This window comes from Quercus suber, unplaced genomic scaffold (assembly GCF_002906115.3).
Source record: "Quercus suber isolate HL8 unplaced genomic scaffold, Cork oak 2.0 scaffold_967, whole genome shotgun sequence".
Lineage (NCBI taxonomy): Eukaryota > Viridiplantae > Streptophyta > Magnoliopsida > Fagales > Fagaceae > Quercus > Quercus suber.
The window spans coordinates 143,630-158,882 of NW_027070387.1; the positions used below are offsets into that span (position 1 = coordinate 143,630).

The following is a 15,253-nucleotide window of genomic DNA, read 5'->3' on the forward strand; positions in this document are numbered from 1 at the left end:
AGACCCGAGGTGGATGAGACTTTATTTACTTACGTCGCGATGGCTCCCCATGCATTAAGCTTGGTGCTGGTACGGGTAGATAGTGGTGTGTAAAGGCCAGTATATTATGTGAGTAAGTTGCTGTATAAGGCCGAGGTGCCGTACCTACCACTAGAAAAGGCCATTTTGGCAATGATGCATGTTACACATAAGCTTCTCCACTATTTCCAATCTTATACAATAGTTGTTTTAACTCAACTTCCGCTTAAATCACTTCTTCAGAGTGCTGACTACACTGGGAGGATTGCCAAGTGGGGTACGATCCTGGGGGTTTTTGATATCAAGTACATATCTCACACCTCCGTAAAGGGTCAAGTTCTCGCAGATTAAGTGGCCGAGTTTGCTAAATCCCCATTAGAAGAGAGAATAGAGAAGCTGGACATGGATGTAAAATCAGTTGGCATAGTCTCCTTGCAAGAACCTTTATCCTGGAGGATGTATGTTGATGGTGTAGCAAATCAAAAAGGATCTAGAGTGGGGCTGGTTCTGATCTCTCCTGAGAATCACTATTAAGAAATCCTTAAGGTTGGGCTTCTTGGCCACAAACAATGAGGCTGAATATTACGCCTTACTGGTAGGGATGAGCATGGTTCAGAAATTGGAAGGAAAAGCAGTCGAGATATTTTCGGATTCAAGATTAGTTGTGGGCCAGGTGAAAGGAGAGTTAGAAGCCAAGGATGTGTGAATGCAAGAATATTTAAATCAAGTTAGACGCTTACAGTCAGGGTTTGAGTCCTTCAACTTGCTACATGTCCCTAGGAGTGGAAACACACATGCTAATTTTTTGGCCACTCTTGCAATCTCCTTGGCACAGGGCTTGCCTTGGGTTATTCTTGTTGAAGACTTGTGCAAGCCTACTAAGATGAAGAAAGAGATGGTCCATATTCATTAGATTAGGGTGAGACCTAACTGGATGGATTCTATAGTGCTATTCTTTAAAGAAGATATCTTGCTCGAGGATAAGTCAGAAGCTGACAAAGTGCGAAGAAAAGCTTCTCGGTTCTGGCTGTCCGAGGACCAAAAGTTATATAAATGCTTTTTTTCTAAGCCATATTTGCTATGCATACATCCTAAAGCATTAGAGCTACTCCTTGAGGAGTTACATGAAGGGATTTGTGGCAGTCATACAGGAGGCAGATCCTTATCTCACAGGGCCCTCACTTAGGGATATTGATGACCAAACATGCAAAAGGAAGCCCAAGAGTACGTGAAGAGGTGTGACCAATGCTAGAAATTTGCCCTAAACATTCACCAACCAGGGGGTGTCCTTAATCGTCTATCTAGCCCTTGACCTTTTACTCAATGCGGCTTAGATATTATAGGGTCTTTCCCTAAGGCAACAGGAAATAAGAGATGATTGCTGGTCTGTACAGATTACTTCACCAAATGGGTTGAAGTTGAACCATTGGCAAATATAAGGGATGTGGATGCTAAGAGGTTTGTTTGGAAAAACATTGTCACTCAGTTTGGGATCCCTCATACCCTTATCCTGGACAATGGTCTTCAGTTTGATAGCAAAGCCTTCCGGAAGTACTGTTGTGAGGAATAACAAATAGGTATTCCAGCCTGGCTTACCCACAGGGGAATGACTAAGCCGAGGCTGTCAATAAGGTCATAATAAATGGACTCAAGAAGATGTTGGATGATGCCAAGGGAAAGTAGGTGGAAGAGCTATCACACGTCCTTTGGACATATCAGATCACACCTCGTAAATCAACAGGGGAGACATCATTTTCAATGACTTATAGAGCTATTTTCAATGACTTATGGAGACGAGGCTGTTATTCCTCTAGAGACTGGATTTCCAACACTGAGAATGAGTTCTTTCACTCTGAGTAACAATGATAGTATGCTAAGGAAGAGCTTATACTTAATTGAAGAGCAAAGAGAAAATGCCATGGTCAAATTGGCGTATTACCAACACAAGCTCAAGTAAGGGTATGATGTCAACATAAAGCTAAGGCCATTAGCACCTGAAGACCTGGTATTAAGAAAGGTTTTGGGTACTGCAAAAAACCCAACATAGGGAAAGTTAGGACCCAACTGGGATAGGCCATATTGCATCACCTCAGTGGCTGGAATAGGTGCATATTATCTTAAAGATCTAAATGAAAAGGTTGTACCACGCCTTTAGAATGCAAACAACCTAAGAAAGTATTATTATTAATGAAATTTTTCTTTGCCATATTTTGGTTTGTTACATTATGCGTTATGCATCCTACTATTTATTTGAATGTCAAACAGAATCTTATTCATGCCTAATTCCTCAAACCATATATCTTGGGTAAATTGATATTTTAAGTTATTTTTCTAAGTGTTAAACAGAACCTTAGTTATGCCTGACCCTTGGACCACACACTTTGGGTAAATTAATACTTCATATCATTTTTCTAAGTATCAAACAGAATCTTATTCATGTCTAGCTCTTCAGACCACATACCTTGGGTAAATTGATATTTTATGTCATTTTTTCTAAATGTTAAGCAGAACCTTAGTTATGTCTGGCCACTTGAACCACATACTTTAGGTAAATTAATACTTCATATTATTTTTCTAAGTATCAAACAGAATATTGGTCATGCTTGGTTCCTCAGACTACATACCTTGAGTAAATTGATATTTTAAGTTATTTGTATAAGTATCAAACAGAACTTTGGTCATGCCTGATTCCTCAGACCACATACCTTGGATAAATTGATATTTTAAGTTATTTATATAAGTATCTGTTAAGAACATATTTTATGTGGTTGGCTAATCTTTTGACAAAATGCACTTTACTTGTAATTGGGTAGATCTAGGATAAGTTTAGTAATTTAAGAAACTTGTTGTTCAAGTCTAGTATTAAAGTCATGCAAATCTGTCCAAGAAAGAAGTGAAGAATGGCTGATTCATTAAAGCTCGACAGTTTCTCGATAGATAGCTATCTATCGAGGTTTAATGAGGCTCGACAGATACTATCTATTGAGGTATCTATCGAGAATTACAAAAATCAGTTTTTCAGATTTGATTTTCGGCCCATGCTTATGTACTCCAACTTATTCACTAGTGGATGATTTTAGTTTGGAGGGCTGCGGAGAGGTTTTTACATCGAGTTCTTTGGTTTTCCTCTTCGATAACATATTATGGTGTTATCTTGGGTTTGAGTCTCGTTTCCCTACTGCCCTTTACATTTTGCCTTGACTTACATGTTCATCTATGCAATTGTCGAGTGCTTTAATTAATTAATTTCCTAATCACGTATATTCTGCATCAAGTTGTGTTTAAATTAAAATAAATCAAGCTGCAAGGAAAAATTGGGGGTCTTAACACTACAAAAAAAGTGGACTTTGGCAGTGTTTGGTTTGTAGTGTTTTTAAAAAATGCTTCAATAGATACTGATATTGCAACATTTTCTTAAAACACTACTAAAAGAGATATATTGCAATGTTTATTAGAGTGATTGTTGCTAATTTATTTGGATTTTGAAGTGCTTTTCAAAACGCTTCTATTAAAACGCTACAATAAGAAACTCTTTTTTAGTGCCAGAATTCCAAAATCTAAAAAAATTGGTACAAAAAATTTTCGAATCCCCACAGCCAAAAAAAAAACTCCCAAGTTCACATTAAAAAAAAAACAAAAACAAAACTTTAATGCCCCAAAACCTAAAAACACTCCCATGTTAACATTTAAATAAATAAAATAAAAACAAAACCAAATTTCCAATTCCCTAATCCCAACAAACACTCCCACGATCAAATTATATTTAAAAAAAAAAAAAAAAATGAAATTCTATTTTCTTGGATAAGGTTACAGCCTCATTCAAAGTATATAGGGTTTGTAAGGATACCTGATCTCAGATGGAAACTCGTAACCCGTGTACAAATTTGGATATCCGTTGATCTTCAGTTTCCTCCAAATCATTGCGATTCGCCAACCTGTCAAACTCCTCCATGTACTCATTAACTGTCCGAGTACCATGCCTGCAATCCTGGTACTGTCTGAACAACTCCTGCTGGTAATCGGGTGGTAAAAACCGATCTGCCATTAATCTTTTCATCCTCCTCCATGACCGTATTGGAAGCTTTCGTTCCCGAGTATGGTTTAATTGAACACGATCCCACCAGGCAGATGCTCCTCCCTTCAATTTGTAGGCCACCAAACACACCTGTTTGTCTTCTGCTGTACCCATATAGTCGAAAAACTTTTCAACCTCACTGACCCAATCCAGATACTCTTCAATGGAGACGTTACCATTAAAAGATGGTAACTCTATCTTCATCCGATAGTCCCTCTGCTCCTGATAATCTCGACCATTATCCCTCGCGGGACCACGATGATGTCCAAGGACTCTCTCTGCATACTCCTCATCTTCACTGTCTTCTTCGTTGTAGTCTTGCTGCCTATTTCGGTTTGGACCACGATAGGGAGGGCCACGCACTCGGTTATCATGTCGCTCTTGATCAACGCGATTAGGGTTTCGGATAAGCAAAGTGGCAAGTGCTGCTTGAATCTGGTCCAAAGTCTGTTGGGTTGAATCACGAAATTGTTGATTTTCATCACGAAAATCAAGGAACTCAGCCCTAGTGAGGATTGGGTTATTGACGTCGTCACCGTCGTCATTGTTATGGTGGTCACCGTCTTGCCGGTTAGCCATCAGACCAGGGTAAATCAAGGCTTTGATACCAACTGATGTCGCGGAAGCCTGAAGAGAAGCACACACGATGCTCTCTTAATGAAACAGAAACTAAACTGTTAGTTTCTGATAGTAAACCTCGAATCCACAAGGGGTTTCCCTAAATCCACAAGGAGATAAAACTGGAATCCACCAGAAGAGAAAACTGACAAAATGTCTGTGTTTATTGATAATAGTCTGATTTGCCTCTGACGGCTACAAAACATATAAATACTGAGTAAAAACGTTTAAAACCCTAATTCGCACTAATTAAGCGATTAGGTGACAAAATTACTAAATTTTACCAAAAATGGCAAAATTGAGTTAAACACAGAATCATAAACTACTGACCTTAAGGGTCGTCCCAAAACAGACGGGACCTTATTCTGACTTTTAAACTAAAAGCTATTAAATAAAAACAAATATTACTATAAATAGCAAAAACATAGTTTTCGGGGCCTTAACGAAGGAATTTGCCTAAAATTTGGCAACATTCATAACATATGAATCTGGATCAGAACACCGTTTCCCTTTAACCTGCCAAATTTCATGCAATTCCGACACTGTTACCTATGATGGCCCCTACTGACACCCCCCTTTGATCTTGCGTTGTGACTTCCTGCGCCCTTGCTGCTCCAAGAAGGCATGTGCTGTCTGTTCTACATCAAGTTTACTATAGCAAAGTTATCAAAAATTTTAGGTATAGCATCTTTGATGTGAATGAGTTTTTGAGGGGATGAGAGTTAAAATGAGTTTTTAGCATTTTTTATATTTTTGATGTGAATGCTCTAAATAATCACTATAGATTGTTGAGTCTGTTGACTGAGTTTGAGATTTCCCTTTTTCTCCATACAAACTGCCTCTATATATCTCTTTCTGTTCAGATTCTCTCTTCCTTGAATGCATAAAATTTCCATGTGATGTTCTTTAAACTTTAAAGTTCTTCTTTAAATTCAACCCCGTTTTTGTATCATTTTGACTAAATTTATTTATCTTGAAAGGTAACATTGCATTAGTCAAGACAGTTATGTGAATGAGTTTTTGAGGGGATGAGAGTTAAAATGAGTTTTTAGCATTTTTTACATCTTTGATGTGAATGCTCTACATAATCACTATAGATTGTTGAGTCTGTTAACTGAGTTTGAGATTTCCCTTTTTCTCCATACAAACTACCTCTATATATCTCTCTGTTCAGATTCTCTCTTCCTTGAATGCATAAAATTTCCATGTGATGTTCTTTAAACTTTAAAGTTCTTCTTTAAATTCAACCCTGTTTTTGTATCATTTTGACTAAATTTATTTATCTTGAAAGGTAACATTGCATTAGTCAAGACAGTTATCTGATTTAATTTAATTGGGAAATTTAAAATATTATGGAAGATATTATGTCAATGGAAAATGACCTCTGTGATATTCATGTTTTGTCTGGTGTTCTAGCGAATTAAATACAACATCTCATCAAATGGAAAAATGGGTCCTTGCGTTGAATTTTGATGGTGGTTTTTGGAAGACAGCCTCTCACAGTCCCACTAGGGGTAAGAGCCTGCTGTGGAAAATGATGTATATTGTTGTTCTTAGTAGTTATCATCACATATCTTCAGTCTTCTTTGAGGGCATGGTTTGACAGTACTTGACGCTACCGCAATTGAAAGCTTTCCTGTCTTCCCAAGCAAGATAACATAGTTTTCAGCTCTATCTGGAGGCATATATAGTTTGACAAGTCCTTGACATAACGCAATTGAGAAATGAGAAATTATTCACTTTTATGGGAAAAATCCTCTCTCCCATAATATGAGGTATGGGTCCTAGTAGTAAATAATTTCTCCGCTTGAAGATTATGGTTTTCATCTTTGAATTTAACCAAGTATAAAGGTATAAAAAACCTACCACATTCATTGAGCANAGGTATCAAAAACCTACCACATTCGCATTAACAAGATTCTGGACACATAAAATATACATTATTGAGCACATAGGCTTTCATATACTGATCAAGATATTAGTACAGAGCTTATTAGGTGATCAAATTTTTTATCCTAGTCTGAACGTTGCACAAAGGAATCAAACCTTTGGGCACAAAACACTGAAAAAAAACCAACAACGTGGAAGCAAAAGAAAAAGGGCCATATATAAAGTACATGGTAATATGCAAACTCCATTAATTAAAATCCATTCCTTTACTCAACAAAAGGAACGGCACAAAGAGAATTAGCCTTCTTCAAAGTGATTCCAAATTGCTCAGACATGTCAAGGTTCTCTGGGGTGATTCCCTCGGGAAGTTTCCAATTGAATGAATGCAAAATTGAACCCAGCATTAGGATAACCATTCTTTGAGCAAGTGGTAAGCCAGGGCAAATTCTTCTACCAGCACCAAATGGAATGTACTCAAAATCCCTTCCTTTGAAATCTACGTTGGATCCTACAAACCTTTCAGGCTCAAATGACAAAGGGTCAATCCAATATTTGGGATTTCTACCAATAGACCATGCATTTACTAGAACTTGGTTTCCTTTGTATATGGTGTAACCAGATACTTCAACATCGTTTCCAGCTATGTAAGGCAAGAGAAGTGGTACAGGTGGGTGAAGCCGCAATGTCTCTTTCACAACTGCTTGGATATATGGAAATCTATCAATGTCTGATTCTTTAATTTCACCGTGAGTACCAATCACTTGCAGAACTTCATCTCTTGCCTTCTGCAATGTTTTAGGCTTACGTAGAAGCTCTGCCATTGCCCATTCTGTAGTCAATCCAGATGTATCACTACCGGCGATAAACAAATCCTGTAAACATTTTCATGTGTGAGAAGTAGACTAGAAAATTGAGCACTATAACATGCATTAAGAATAAATAATATGGACAAAGTTTTACTCCACGTAAACGTTTATAAGATTGTTTAAATGTACTCATGATTTATTAAATCATCTTAAAAAATCAAATAATTTTAAAATAGGTATTGTGTCCCATCTCCCATGGTTACAAAAGGTCAATTAACTCCTACGGCCGGGGAAACAGGTACGTACAACAGCGGGCTAAAAAGCCAATAATTCACTTCTAGAAGCGGGCCCTAGGGGTTTTCAAAGGGTCCAACTGACGGACTGACACGACACCGACAACGAGTCTGTAATTAAGATAAGTGATACGGTTGAGATTGAAAATTAATGTGAAAGGGAGTGATGTAATTGAAAATTAATATGTCGCAATCACTGTCATTGAAATACCAACTCAAACTATGCAGACTACAGAATACAGATGTTAAAATTTTTTGATTTGGGTCATGTTCCAAACCAATACCAAAAGTCTTGGAAAACACACTGTGGCTAAACACTTCTTTTCACAATATGTTTGGTGGGTGTTACTAGTCATAAGAGTGTTTTAAGGAGTTATAATTGGTTAATTATTATTTTTATATAAATTTATCATATTTTTTTTCTACAATTCATAGTCAGCCAAATATGAGAATGGTAGGAAATGATGTGATCTTAGATTAACTATATTTTAAGTGATAAATTCATGTGTAAATGATGTAATTTAATTATGAATTGAAACATAAATAAGACGTGACAAAAGTAAATGTCTAAATGTGTGATTCTAAAATAACTCTTCTATTAATTAAAGTTATAATTTGACAATTAAGTTTTGTCTTTTTTTAATAATATATAGAAAAGTTTTTAATCTTCTGTCTAAAATGACTAATCATCAATCTAAGTTTTGAAGATGTTATCACGTGTAGACCTTTACAAAATTAGATATTGTAATTAGTACTTCTTAACGTCAATTACAGTTCAGACAACGACTTCCTTACGGACATGATGACATACTTGTAGCCCTCAAACTCTTATCACCTTTCTTGGCCATTCAATGAACAAAAAAGGAATTCAAAAGAAGTCTTGGGTGCAGTTCGGTGGCATTATTGTCTCAATAATGATGGTTTAGGGTATTGGTGATCATTAGATTTTTTGGTAAGAGAGTCAAATCAAGCATGTCAATAAATTTTATAATCATAAGGCCTTTTAATACAATAATCACTTCATAAGTATAAATATTTATAGAGTGGGTAAAATAAGAGCCGAGATTTAAGTATTTAGATTAGAGACTCACACATATACACTTGTATTAGGCTAGAATAGCATTTTTATTTTGTAAAAAAAAAAAAAAAAAAGATACCTTTACATTTCGTGATGATTTATTTTATTTTATTTTTTTAATAGCTTTTATGATGATTTTCATGCTAAGTAGGTCGATACTCACTATTCTAGTTTGCTTTTATATCAAAAACTGTAACTTGTACTTTGCAAGAAAAACATAGAACTCTAATATGTTTGGTAGATTTGTATAATTTACCTATTGATCTGTCACACCGGCTGGGCCAACTCTCGAGCCCTTTTTTTTTTGGGCCCATGATAATGAGGGTTATGTACCTCTAAGAGCATGTATAGCAGTAGAGCTAAAAATTTAGTTATTTGACATCATAAAAAGTTACTTTATCTATTTTACCTATTTACTTTACAAAACATACTGCAGCAATGGATTTATTTTAGCTTTCAACACAATAAAATAATATAAATATCATAATAAAATAATATATTCACTACAATAAAATAATATATCTACTATAATAAACAACAATTACAATCACCCGCAATCGGTACCGCTGCCACTACCGCCGCTGCTACCGCTACCGACTCTTCCACCGCCACTGCCACTGCAATCGCTACTGCCGCCGCCGCCCCAATAATTTTTTTAATCCCAAATTATATATATACACACACACACACATATACAATTTTTTTTTGGGCCCAAAACAATTTCTAATATCTTAACAACTAAACTTATTATGAAATTATTGTAAAATATTGTAAAAGTAACATTTATTATATAAAATATTAACTCAACAAAAATTATAAAAAAATTCTTTTCTTTTATTTTTCTCTTAATTCACTTGCCAACCATCACTCTTATGTCTTATCTCATCCACTTTTAAAATATAATGCTTCACTTTCCAATGTTTAATTTGCACCACAAACCTTAAACAAATCTCCACTCCATAATAATATAATATGCTTTCTTCTCTCCTTTTTCATTCATTCTTCTTCAATTATTTGTTTACTTCTTCCCAGTTCGCACCATTCTTCTTTTTCTTTCCTTTAGTTTACAAGCTTACGCAACATGAGAGTACAAACAGGTGAGTCTATAGTCTTCATTTTGTAAAAGTTCTTTCACTTTCCTCCCTCAGTTCTCTCTCTTTTTTCCATCACTAAAAGAAAGAAGGAAAAAGAAATAGAAAAACTAAGCTTCATGCCGGCCGAAACGGTGAGGATGATGGATGAATCAGAGGTGAGAGTTTGACAAGGAGGATGATGGCGAGAGATTGAGAGAGAGGTGAGAGTTTTTTTTTTGAAAAAGAGAGAATGAGTGAAATGGAGAAGGAAAAAAAGAAATAGAAAAAAGAAAAAAAAATTATTTTAATGAAAGATGGGAGTAAAAAGTATTATTTGCTTTAAGCATTGAGCTATCGTACACAGCTATAAATGGAGCTAAAAATTTTGTAGCTAGCTCCACTGCTATAAGAGCATTTTCATCAAGAATGCTAAATATTTTAGCATTTACCACTTCAAAATTCTACTTTATCAATTTTAACATACTATTTTACAATCCACCATCCAACAAACATTCTTTTTTTTTTTACAACTTCATTTAAATAATATTATTTTTATTTTACCACTTTCTCTTTCTTTCCTGCACTTTCTTCTCAACGGCTAGCCACTGTCAGCCACCACCATCATAAACCATTAACATTCAATAGCAAACCCAGACCGGCCAACCCACTGCCACCACAATCAGCATCCATCCAAAAATCAACCGCATAGCCAAAAAAAAAAAAAAAAAAAAAAAAAACAACAACAACAACAACAACAACAAAACTAAACTAAACTTGAGAGAGAGAAGCTCACCGTGAGAGGAAGAGAGGGAGGTGGAGGATAGAGCGGCAAACAAAACCCACAAACCTAAACCCATGGCGACCACGACAAGCAAAACCCATCAAACCCAAGACCCACGCCTCAGCCATAGCAACCCATCTCAGTCACCACCCACCCACCTCGTTCTCAACTCCAACCAAAACCACCACCCCAATCTCAACCCCAACCAAAATCCACCACCTCAATCTCAACCTTAGTCACGTTGATGATCCACGAACGCAGACCCATGAACTCAGACCCACAAACCCTAACCCACAAAATCGCCAGAGCACATTAGACCACGACCCACGACCATTAGCGGAGCACAATCATCAGCAAAGCACACTCATCGGCGAAGCATAGAGAGAGAAGAGAGAAGAAAGAAGTGGAGAGAGGAAAGAGAAAGATAGAAGAGAGAGAGCCTGAGGGAATAAAAAAATAATTTTTGTTTTACAATTGTAGATACAGTGCAGTCTTAAATATGAGATTGCACTGTAGCTTGAATCTTAAAAATTTAAGATTTAGCCAGTTTAATGGAGTGGTGTTTTTATCACAAAATTGCTAAAAAATAGGATTTTTAGCATTTGAGAGGTTTAATGAGAATGCTCTAACCTTTTTTTGTGTTTTAGTGTAGCTAAAATAACTATATAACTATTTAGCTTCACTGCTTTGAGTGCTCTAAATACCTCAAAAGGCATTAATATATACGCACCCTGATGCAATTTGCAAGATGGGGATCTAATCAATAGGGACTTTTCAGTCATAAAAAGGTAAGGTTTCTATTCATTGTACTCAAGCACCATATAAGGACCTAAAACACTATCTTGAGTGGAATCATTTTTAAAAACGTATTCAGTCTCATTTACAAACCAAATCTTTAATTAAGGGAGTGTTTGGCAAAAATTAAAAACTCAGTATATTTTATTATTTAACTTATTTTTATTACTATTTATAAGTTTTATTGTACTTTTTGATACTATTATTCATGAGTTTTACGGTACTATTTTAGCTAACTTTTAGCTTTATCTACAATACTTTCAGTAAAAAAATTTCACTTTCAACAAAATAAGTGAAACTTAAACATATCCTAAATTAAAAATTTGGTGGACAATCATTTTTGTGCATGTGACAGATTCCGAGTAATTAGTAATTACCATAAGAAAGTTATAGAGTTATAATTTATAATATTAAAAAAAAAAGGGTAAAAATAGCAACTGATAATTATATACATATATATATATATGTAAATCTAAGAAACTTGAATTAAATTCTTACCAGAATCAGGGGCTTGATGGTGTCAATACTAAAGTCAGACCCATCTTCTTGCATCAGATCAAGAAGCACATCCAAGAAATCACCATGTCTTGTTGTCTTATCAGTCTCTCTGTGTTTCAAACGCTTAGCAATGATGTCATCAAATATCTCATGCATCCTCTTATAGGAAACCTGAACATGGCGTCTCACACCTTGTAAATCAAACCTCTTCAACATCGGAAAGTAATCCGAAACATTAGGCTTCCCAGCATCCATCATAATCCTCCAAACAAGTTCCTTGAATTCCTGAGCTGATTCAAAATCTGGGTCCACTATATCCACCGAGAAAATAGTGTTTGATATAAGATTCAACGTGGTAGCAAAAGCTAAGGACCCAATATCAACTGGGGTACCCTTATATTTGTTTATGTGAGCTATGAGTTGGTGCACTTTCTTGTGACGAAAGTGTTGTAACAAGTCGAGGCGTTGAGAAGTGAACATTTGGGTGCTACATATGCGTCTACGGTTGCGCCACCTGTGGTCACCGGGGACCCAAGCAAGAGTGCCTTCTGGGTGTGGTTGAGTGGCTACTGAGTCAGGGACAGGTCGGTTTGAAAAGGTTTGGTCATGGGTGTGAAGGATTTCTTTGGTGGTTTCAGCAGCGGAAGCAACTATGGTGGTGACAAAGCCAAATTTGAGAGTCATTAAGGGACCAAACTCTATAGCCATTGCGGAGAGAGTTTCATGGGGTCTAGGACCAAGTTGGTGAAGGTTACCAATGATAGGGAGGCCATTTGGGCCTGGTGGGAGGTTTTTGGTGTTGGATTTGCGAAGAAATTTGGGTCGGATGAAGAACAAGATGAGAGTAACGCAGAATACGAAGATGTGTATTGCTTCCATTTCTGTGTTTGTGTGTCAGTGTGGCTGTGTTTTTTCATGAAAGTTGCTAGACATTATATCGAGAGCAGCGTGTGATATAGCAAGGACTTGGTCCAATAAGACAGGGAAAAGTGTTTATTTATTTATATTTTTAATTGAAATAATAAAGAAAATTATTTATTTATTTATATTTTTAATTGCAATAATAAGAAGAGGAGTATAGTTTTAAAGATTTTTTTTTTTTCCAAATAACCTTACTATGGTAACAATTTCGTTAGTTGCCCGGTTTTGAAAAAATGTGGGAAATTAGCATCTTGAGTTTTAAAAACTCGAGATTAATTTAAAACTCGACTTTTTAATACTTGATTTTGGGGTTTTTCCATATAATGACATGGACAAAGATTTCCACGTGGATATCGAGTTTATAAAACTCAATTTCTAATTAACTTTTTTGCTAAAATCCTTTCTAAAACTGAGTTTCAGAAACAATTTTTTTGACCACTTAAAACCTAAAATCTGGCACTATCGCTTTCATACTCTCACTCTCAAACACTCTCACTCTCACTCTCAGACACTCCACACTCTCACTCTTAAACAATCTGCCCTCTCAAACTCACTCACTCGAGTAAATCACTCAGTCTGAAACTTTCAAAATCACTCACTCTCACACCCAAATAAGTCACTCAAACAGTTTCCTCTCTCAGTACTGCTCCCATTGACCCACCGTGCCGAAGGTACTCTCTCTCTCTCTACTCAATACGTTGTCCTTTTTGCTAGTTAGATTCCTCTCTCTCTCTCTCTTTCTCCAATTTTAGATTTTGGAATTTCATGATGTTACCTAGGGTTTTTCGTTTTTCAATTTCGGATCTTTTTGGGTTTTGGTGATTCATGTTTGGTTTTCGAGAAAAAAAAATTGAGGTTTTAGGTAGGAAATGATCATTTGTCATTTCAATGAAGAATGTATATTATTATGTTTGGTTGTTTGAGCATTCGAATTGTTGTTATGAAATTAGTGTGAATTTCGATAGTGTAAAAAATGCTAATATTTGGATTACATTGATATTTAATCTAGTTTGATTTTTATTTTTTTATTTTTTATCATTGCTTTTATTTTATAATTTTCTGATTCTGCATTTATTGAATGTAAATTTGAATTTTTGTAATTGAATTGACATTTAATCTAGTTTGAAATTTGGACTCTTTAGCTCATACATTGCATTGTTTCAAAAATTCAGAGGTGGTTCAGCTGTAATATTTCAAATCTTTTATGCAATGAACTATTTTTTATATCTTCATGTGAAATCATTGTGTGTTGTGGTAATGCTTGATTTGTGATGACTCTTACACCAAATAATGTATGTTTGCCACTATGTATGATCTCACAGTAGCATTCTTTGCAGTATGGAGTCTCAGATTGATGAGGAGCCAGAGATCATGCGCCCTGGTCCAGAAGATGATTCATTGTTGACGCAATAACGAAATCATCGATCATAGGACATTTGGAATGGCTAGGTGAAATATCTACTTCTAACATCCGCTTTAATTTTTACGTTGTCTTTGACTTTTAGCAAGTTCTTTCAAAGTTGTATATCTAGTTCTAACAACTGCTATAATTTTTATCGATTTTGTAGGACCTGGTCCCACTTAAGTGCCATGGTCACGCTAAGGAGATGGCAAACATAACGATGCAAGATAATCGAGTGATTGACATTATCAAGTTGGTGGGGGCTAGAAGGATTGTTTAGGGCCCCTTCCAGAGAGATAGATCATTGCCTAATATCGACCCTAGTTGAGCGATGGCGGTCGGAGACTCATACGTTCCATCTTTCACATGATGAGATGTCAATCACCCTAGAAGATGTGGAGGTCATTTTGGGACTTCTTATAGATAGTGAGGTCTTGGTTAGGCCGACTGCTGTGGTGGATGGGGATTGGAGGCAACTGTGCGTGGAGTTAATTGGTTTTGGAGTTCCGCGAATAACAACAAAATTTTGGTGGGGCAAAGAATTCTCATCAGCCGCCTTGTTGAGCGCATTGCAGAGCCACTGCCTCATGACACAATGGAGATTTAGATACATCAGTATGCCCAGTGCTATATTTTAGCGCTACTAGGGGTTAAGATTTTCATGGACAAGTCGGGAGATAGAGTGCATATGATGTTCTTAGAGTTCCTTCAAAACCTTCATGATCCGCCATAGTATAGTTGGGGTAGTGGTTGCCTGGCATGGTTGTATAGAGAGTTATGCCGGGCAAGCGATAAAGAGGCATCATATGTTGGTGGGGCATTGCAGTTGGTCCAGTATTGGGCATGGGTAAGGTTGCCATTCTAGTGCCTGAGGATAGAGCCCCCACCTAAATGTGATTATAGCCCATGACCAAAAGCTTCACTTGCATTAAAGTAAGTATTTTCCTGATATTTAGTATGTTATGCAATGTACTCTTCTTAGTAACTAAGTGGTATTATCTTATC

At 36.2% G+C, this 15,253-nt stretch overlaps 1 protein-coding gene across 1 annotated transcript; it reads right to left on the reverse strand.

The window, feature by feature from the left end:
• Positions 1 to 6,645: 6,645 nt before the first annotated feature.
• Positions 6,646 to 12,848, reverse strand: LOC112034484 (geraniol 8-hydroxylase). The gene is made up of 2 exons (XM_065768586.1): positions 11,926 to 12,848; positions 6,646 to 7,473 (listed from the first exon to the last, which is right to left on the reverse strand). Exons 1-2 carry the CDS (start codon positions 12,802 to 12,804, stop codon positions 6,868 to 6,870), a joined length of 1,485 nt encoding a protein of 494 aa, XP_065624658.1. The 5' UTR covers positions 12,805 to 12,848; the 3' UTR covers positions 6,646 to 6,867.
• Positions 12,849 to 15,253: the final 2,405 nt, after the last annotated feature.

Coding starts and splice junctions, on each gene's coding strand:
- LOC112034484 (XM_065768586.1), bottom strand. CDS start 12,804: ATGGAAGCAATACACATCTTCGTATTCTGCGTTACTCTCATCTTGTTC. Junction 7,474..11,925: donor CCATCAAGCCCCTGATTCTG/GTAAGAATTTAA, acceptor AAATGTTTACAG/GATTTGTTTATCGCCGGTAG.